Source organism: Malus domestica, chromosome 11 (assembly GCF_042453785.1).
Source record: "Malus domestica chromosome 11, GDT2T_hap1".
Taxonomy (NCBI): domain Eukaryota; kingdom Viridiplantae; phylum Streptophyta; class Magnoliopsida; order Rosales; family Rosaceae; genus Malus; species Malus domestica.
In genome coordinates, this window is record NC_091671.1 from 17,594,301 (window position 1) to 17,602,478 (window position 8,178).

General features: G+C 36.9%; 1 protein-coding gene across 1 annotated transcript; it reads left to right on the forward strand.

The window, feature by feature from the left end:
* The first annotated feature begins 3,321 nt into the window (after window positions 1-3,321).
* Window positions 3,322-8,178, forward strand: LOC103452023 (ruvB-like protein 1). Its single transcript, XM_008391496.4, has 12 exons — window positions 3,322-3,594; window positions 4,032-4,220; window positions 4,365-4,496; window positions 4,601-4,750; window positions 4,955-5,110; window positions 5,676-5,810; window positions 6,785-6,850; window positions 6,932-7,038; window positions 7,259-7,358; window positions 7,497-7,588; window positions 7,668-7,737; window positions 7,836-8,178. The coding sequence occupies exons 1-12, from the start codon at window positions 3,505-3,507 to the stop codon at window positions 7,923-7,925; spliced, it is 1,377 nt and encodes a 458-aa protein (XP_008389718.1). The 5' UTR covers window positions 3,322-3,504; the 3' UTR covers window positions 7,926-8,178.

Sequence of the window (8,178 nt, forward strand, 5' to 3'; positions counted from 1 at the left end):
ATATATCATGCTGATAGATATTAGGTATTAAATTTTTCAGACTGCCTAAAAACTATCAAATCTTTGCCACTGTTAATGTAAATGGTGTGAAATGGCTCAATTTTGATAGTTTTAGGAAATAAAGTTAGAGTAAAGTAAGATTAAAATGCAGTTTCAAAGAGTAAATGTAGTCAATTTGGATTTCAAAAGATTTTAACAGATTTTTTGATGTGATAGATTTCAATGGATTTTAATAGAGTTTTCAACCTACGTGAATTTTGATATATTTATATGGATTTTCATTATAGATTTCAATGGATTTGAATAGCCTTTGATTATGAATTTCTAAGTATCACCAAACCAATACAAACATGACCAAATCCACATAAAATGAATTTCCTTGAGATATTTCATAAAGAAGTTAATTATCATCATCTCCCAAAAAATGGTCTTTCAAGGCCTTCTTCTTCCCACTCCCTTATCCTCCACGCTCCTGCTTCTTCTGTCCCATTCTTCCACTCCAAAAAACCCAAAAACCCTCTTGCGCTTTTTATCAAACACCTGTAGGACCCAATTCACCACAACTATATAAACAAGCCCTGCAACTCTTTCTTCAAATACCCACCACCCACCAACCCAATTCACCTCTTCATCCAATTCCCATAACCCGAGTCATAAAAAAATCAAATCCATGGATGGCAAGAGTTCTGTGAGATTCTATTACGACCCGCTAGGGTTTTGGAGAAGAGTGAGCGAGGAAAGAAGGGAGTGATAGAATAGAATGTGAATATAAGCTGGATTTGAAATCCTAGGGTTGATGTGAGATTTTTTTTTCTCTTGGTTATATATATTTTGTGTTCACAAATCCAACAAAATCCATAACTTAATGAAATATTGTCAAATTCTTGATATTTTGAATGCATCTAGATTTATAATCACTTTAAAATTTCCTATTAAAATCTAAATTGATTATCCATAGATTTGGATGAATTTTTAAAATCATCTTAAATCCTAGTTTGACTACACTATGATTTCAAAATCTTTTTAAAATCCCCTTTCACAATTTTGATTGACTATACTCTGATCTTAAAGTCTATTAAAGTCTTATGAAAGTCTGATTTGACTACACCCCTAAGCGTTTAGTAATATTGAGAGCAAGTCCACCCCTAAAAAAATGCGCCAGCACCCAACCCATTTAATCCATTAAGTGAACAGTAATAGACCCTAATGAACAGTAATAGGCCAAATGCATCTCCACCCCTACAAAATGCACTGGCACCAAGCCCATTTAAAATATTATTAATTTTTTTATATAATAATAAAGAAATTACACAAAGTACTAATAATAAATAAGAAATTACATCTTTTAATAAAAATAAATAAGAAATAACATAAAGTACTAAAAATAAAGTACTAAAAATAAAGACGAAATTACATAAAGTATTAAGAATTAAGACGAAATTAAATAAAGTACTACAAATAAATACGAAATTATACGAAGTCTGTGGAGCTAGGACATGTGGTGCTAGGATCTGTGTAGCTAGAACCCCCTCAACTTGTTTCCGCATCTCTTGCACCCCTCCTTCACACCACGTCTCTTTTTTCCGAAGTCCAAAAATATTTTGAATATGGAGACAGTCCTACTAGAGGTTTTTTTATAATGTCACGATCTGCTTGAGCCATAATTTCTTCTCTAAGCATCTCATTTTCTTGATTAAGTGCTTCTCTAATCATCTCATTCTCTCGATTAAGTATTGCTCTTTGTCTTTCAGCCGCCACATCACGTCTCTCAGTAGCTGCTAATATTGCTGCCATAGCAACAATTTTTTCCTCATCTCTAGTCGCTTCCCACGCCATGTTCAGTTCACCTTGGCGAGCAAGTTCGTCCATATATTTAGTGTAGTCATTTTTTTTAAGAACAACCTTTTTTCTTTGATGCCTTTTTACCTTGAGGCCTGAGGGACTGATGAGTCGGTTGGGTCTCCAGCACTTCTTCAGGCGTCCTTTCCGTATCTTCAAATGTGTCGCCTTTTTGTTCAGCTGTGTCTACCTTTGCCGAACTTTGTAGATCCATGCCGTGCATGACAACTTCTGGACCAATTGCCATAATTCTGTATCTGGGGCAATCTTTGACAATTTGCCAACATTCCTATTTGCTGAATGATTTGTTGTGGTTCTTCGAATTGTAGAATACTTGTGCTTGTAGTGTCTATAAATGTGGGATAATACAATATTATAAAATGCGGGTGTAACACAAATAAATAAATTAAAATATTGATGTGGGTGGAATACATATAAATAAATAAAAATATTGTCACCTGATCTGCTAAACTTGTCCCACTATGCAGATTACCGGAAGCATGAAAGATGGGGCTTTTCCTACAAGTAAAGGATACGTTGAGTTTTTTCCAATGACCTTGAAGACCTTGACTACTTTTGGTGTCTTTTCCATGTACATCGCAAAACCATTTCGTAATTTTACTCCACATTTTTTGCTTATCCATCTCATTACCCGTAATCAGGTCGTGAGTAGTGTGAACCCAACATTCACACAACGTAACATCTTCGATGAGCTTCCACGTAGTCATTTTTTTCTCTAAAAAAATTATATGAAAGCTTTGGTAGAAAGTGTTGAAAATATTGAAATGTGGTGTAAGGTAGAAGATGAGGGTTAGGTATTTATAGATTTTTTTTTAAAATTTTTTTTATGTATTTTGTTAACAATTTTTAATTAATTTTCTTATAAATTTTAATTTAATTAATTAATCTGGACCATTGGATTTGAAAAGGATTCAAATCCAACAGCCTAAACGTTGACACGTGGCCAACAGTCATAATTCTGACCGTTGTGCCTTTTTAAAAAAAAAAAAAAATTTGGAGGGAAAAACGTGGATTGTTGATCTCTGGATCGGACAGTTCAGATCAAGCCACGTCACTAGCCGTTGGATGTCAAATTCAAAATTTTTTGACCGTTGGAAATCCAACGGCCAAGAAATGAACATGTGGCCTCCCCATCTGATCCCTAAGTGCGCCAGCGCTAGAGGGCCACCCCAATTTTGTTGTCGGGACGCGTGTATGGCATGCGCCTGGCGCAAAAAAAATTGAACTGGCCTGTGACGTCATGTTGGCGTCAGCATGACATCAAGCGGGCCATCCCATATCTCAGTCCATTTTGAGCTGGCCTGGAGACCAGCTTGGGCTGGGTGCCGTCCTATCCACTGGGCTGGAGCGGATTGCCTTGGTGCCGGGCCAACTTTTGTGCTGGGTGCCGGCCTAAAAAGTCCCCGGTGGACTTGTTCTGAGTGATTTGAATTCTAAAAGCCCGGCCCAAAGCTCATATCTGAAATGGTAGCCCATCTAATAGGAGAGCTGAAGAAGGAAAATAACGTCTCCATTTTCTTCTTCTTCCTCGTCTCTGATACAGAGGACCAAATTCTTCACAGGTTTCAACACCTGTACTAGAACTTTCTTCTCTAAAAAACCCTAATTCAAGAGAGAGAGGGAGAGGGAGAGGGATAGGGAGAGATGGACAAGGTGAGGATAGAAGAGGTTCAGTCCACTACCAAGAAGCAGCGCATAGCCACTCACACCCACATCAAAGGCCTTGGTCTTGAGGTCTCTCTCTCCCTCTCTCTCTATATATATATATATATATATATATATTGTAGCTGATGCTTCATTTTTTTACTTTGTGTTCACTGAATTTGCAATGTTGTTTACTGTGACTTTCCCTAGCAATTTTGTGTGTGTGTGTGTGTTTGAAATCAAAGGTCAGTGCTTTATCTATAGATAATATTGTATTGATAAATAAATCGACTTCTGGCTGCAAAGAAACCAACTTATAAACCGGACAAGTACAAGGGTCGATTCTTCTGGCCATTTTTTGGAAGAAAATGGCTAATGTATCTATTTTTTATGTTTTAAATGAAAGAGACCAGTGTGAGTTTAACTTTGATACTGCAATGATTTTCCTTTCTCAGCATTTTATGGACTGATCTCCATCTGAATGAATTGCAATGTTCTATGGGTTTTTTGGTGTCATTCTTTTTCAGGCCAATGGAAGAGCAATACCTTGGGCAGCTGGCTTTGTTGGTCAGGGGGAGGCAAGAGAAGCTGCTGGCCTTGTTGTTGATATGATACGACAGAAGAAGATGGCTGGTCGGGCACTTCTGCTTGCTGGACCTCCTGGAACAGGAAAGACAGCACTGGCTCTTGGTATATCTCAGGAGCTTGGGAGTAAGGTATTCTGACCATTTTTTTCTCAGTAATCTAGTATTTAATGTTAAACTGATTATCCTGTGTTTTGTGGGAGATTCTGATTCATATTCCATTAGGAATAGGTTTTTTCATTATGATTTCGAATGGTCGATGGTTCTTGTATGCAGGTTCCATTCTGCCCGATGGTTGGATCAGAAGTATACTCATCGGAAGTAAAGAAAACTGAGGTTTTAATGGAAAATTTTAGACGGGCTATTGGTTTGCGTATTAAGGAAAATAAAGAGGTCTATGAAGGAGAGGCAAGTTGCTAATTGATATCAAATTCTTTATCAATAATTCGGTCTGATAATGCTATTTGAGTTGGTTGGTTGTGGTTCTTGATGTTTTGATATTCTCATTTTAGGTGACAGAGCTCACACCAGAAGAAACAGAGAGTGTTAGCGGTGGCTATGGTAAAAGCATTAGTCATGTCATCATTGGATTAAAAACTGTTAAAGGAACCAAGCAACTGAAGTTGGACCCCACTATTTATGATGCATTGATTAAGGAAAAGGTAAGGCCCTATTATTTACTGTGTAGAAGAGAGATTTTTGTTTCGCCATGTTGATTATATAATTTTACTTACTATTTTAGACTGTATGTGAAGCTACTGATGGCAAATAGTCTAAACAATGTCCAACTCATGTTGTCATGTTAAAGGGGCTTTTATATCAGGTCATTTCTTCTTTTCATACAACTTTGTTGATACAACATGCAGGTAGCTGTTGGTGATGTTATATACATTGAAGCAAATAGTGGAGCAGTTAAAAGAGTTGGTAGAAGTGATGCTTTTGCTACAGAGTTTGATCTTGAAGCAGAAGAGTACGTACCACTTCCAAAAGGAGAGGTTCACAAAAAGAAGGAGATTGTGCAGGTTTGTTCTATGTGATCTGTGCTCTTTTTGTAAATGTTCGCTTTGATGTTGATAGCATCCATTTTGTGGACGTAGTCTAGAATTGATTTTTTCATCAGCTTGCAGCCTTATTAGTAACTATATGGATTATTACTCAAGCTGATTGGTGAATGGTTCTGGCTGGCTGGATGCTAAATATTTTCAGAAGGAATATGCATCATCCTTGCATGATGCAGATGTTTCCCAAATAATACATTTCTATGTTTTATTGTTGGGTTAATATGGGGAAGGATTCGTGAAATACGCTGAAAAATTTATTTCCCTGCAATTGAGTAGTTGGACTTGATTGATTGGTCAATTCATCGAATTGGACGCCTAATATTTTTTTTTGGAATACCATCTGAACCTACCCCTATTGGTATCTCTTCCTAGGTCCATTAACAGTACAACTTCTGATCAATTTTTCATCGTGCTTTCTTTAAATTCTATATGTCCAATATTTGTTGACAGAATTTAATTTTTGTGTACAGATAATCTGCTCTTTTCTTGATGCTCAATTTCTGTTCACTTATACAACTCCTGACAGGATGTAACACTACATGATCTGGATGCTGCAAATGCGCGGCCTCAAGGTGGTCAAGACATATTATCTCTAATGGGTCAGATGATGAAGCCGAGGAAAACAGAAATTACTGACAAGTTGCGACAAGAAATAAATAAGGTAGTCTTGTAATAAAGAAATGTTGACCCAACTTAATGTCTTTTCTGTGATAGGAGCCAAAGATATGGTTTCCATATGAGAAAGGATCCTTACTAATTTCTTCAATATGGTTGGAGAAGCCTGCTGAAAATGTTACTAATGAAGTCAATTGATAAAAAAGTTCCAAGCCTTTGACGTATTATAAGTCAAATCAACTTCAGTTTTATTTTCCATTTAATTGGGCTTGATGACATCTATTTTCAACATGAATTGAGACACTACTAATCTAGAAACAGCTAACTCTTTGCCTACTTCCCAGTGTTCATAGTTCTTCGTATGGATTAGATTGGCAAATGTTTTGAATTCGTTGCTACTTCACTAGTCTGTCACCAGAGATTTTACCCCTGCATTTGGAATTTATTGAGGAGCGCTTTTATCGGCGGTGGAGGTGGGCAGTCTATCAAGGAAGTTTTTGGAAGTGGCAGTAGCTTGGAAAGTTTTGATAGTTTGCTGAAAGTGGTTATTTTGAGGAAGGAAGTTTTGGAAGTGGCAGTAGTTTAGTAGCTTGGAAAGTTTTGAGAGTTTGCTGAAAGTGGTTATTTGGAGGAAGGGAACAATAGTGCGCTTGAGGGAGTTCTCTACTTATTATATGTATGGAAGCAGGGTGAGCTGGTTCATGGAGTATACTAAGTTTAAAACTTCAAGTTTAATTTCTCGTTATGACTTCTTTCTTCTCTAGTCTATGGTAGGGTATTTCAAATTCCTGTAGTTGAGCGCTCAGGTTTTTTCATGCAATGAAGAATTTCAAACAAACTATTTTCTCTTCCTAATCCCTAAACTCTAAACCAATTTCTTTAAAATGAAACTTACAATTAATTGAAATAATTTACTTAGGTTGCACCAGTAATACAGTTTTTTTCCTTGTAACAATATTCCTATTAGCTTTAAAGTTAAAGGGAAAGAAGTTGTTTGATACACTTAATGATTGATGACAGGTTGTTAACCGGTATATTGATGAGGGTGTAGCGGAGCTTGTACCTGGAGTTCTGTTCATTGATGAGGTTATTTTTTCATCCAAGTCAAATCCTTTATAACTATTACATTTCTCCTAATCACTTGTACTTTTAAATCTTGACCAATAGGTACATATGCTGGATATGGAGTGCTTTTCGTACTTGAATCGTGCTTTGGAGAGCTCGTTGTCTCCAATAGTGATATTTGCGACCAATAGAGGAATTTGCAATGTAAGGTGTGAGAGTTCTAATCATACAGGCATTTGCCCATATAACTTGTGAGGTACTACCTATATGTCAGTATAAAAGGATGTACCCAGGCAATGCCTATCTTTCCATGTCCAATTGTGCAAGGGTTTCCTAGAAACCTTCAGTATTCTGACGGTAACGTCCTTTCAGTTTGCTCACTGTAATTGTAACGTCTTGCTTTCTAACCATGAGTACGTTACTGTGCAGAGGGACTGATATGGCTAGTCCTCATGGAATACCCGTTGACTTGTTGGACCGGTTGGTGATCATCCGAACACAGACTTATGGCCTTGAAGAGATGATCAAGGTCTAGACCAATTTCATTTGCTTATTGTCTATGAAATTTCTCTATCTACTCTTATCAAGTACCAAAACTACTAATTTTTTTTCCTTTCCTGAAAAGTGTCAAACTACTGATTACTGTAATGGTTGGTGCTTGAGCCAGATCTTAGTAATTCGTGCACAAGTGGAGGAACTGGCAATAGATGACGACAGTTTGGCTTACCTCGGAGAGATAGGACAAGAATCATCTTTAAGGTCTGGCATAAATTTTAGATGTGATAGCTGTGAGTTCATTCCCTCTGAAGGATGCTTACTTTATTTATTGTTTCATCAGGCATGCTGTTCAGCTCTTAACACCTGCAAGCATTGTGGCGAAAATGAATGGCAGAGACAAAATCTGCAAGGTAGTTACAAATTTGACAATGTTATTATGTTCTGAAGTGAATTGTCAAAGCCTTATCATTCACGAAATTAATGCACTATTGTTTTGTATGATCCGTAGGCTGACCTAGAGGAGGTGGCTACGCTATATCTGGATGCAAAGTCTTCGACAAAGATTCTTCAATTGCAGCAGGAAAAGTACATTACATAAGTACCGAACAGTTTCTCTAGAAGTCTTAGTTTCGTTTTCGAAGTAGCATGATTTGGTACTATCTTCACTTTCCCTGGCTTTTGCTTGAGTGAAATACATTGGTTAAGTAAATGGTTTCGTGTTTTGTATCTTCCATCTGCGTGAGAGATTCTTTGCAATTTTCAAAATGCAAAAAGTCAGTGAAGATAGTTATAATCGAATTGTCACTTTTCTTGTTTGATCAAGTATTGGGCATGAGACAGGTTTCTGTTAA

Coding starts and splice junctions, on each gene's coding strand:
- LOC103452023 (XM_008391496.4), top strand. CDS start 3,505: ATGGACAAGGTGAGGATAGAAGAGGTTCAGTCCACTACCAAGAAGCAG. Junction 5,811..6,784: donor TGCGACAAGAAATAAATAAG/GTAGTCTTGTAA, acceptor GATTGATGACAG/GTTGTTAACCGGTATATTGA. Junction 7,738..7,835: donor GCAGAGACAAAATCTGCAAG/GTAGTTACAAAT, acceptor TATGATCCGTAG/GCTGACCTAGAGGAGGTGGC.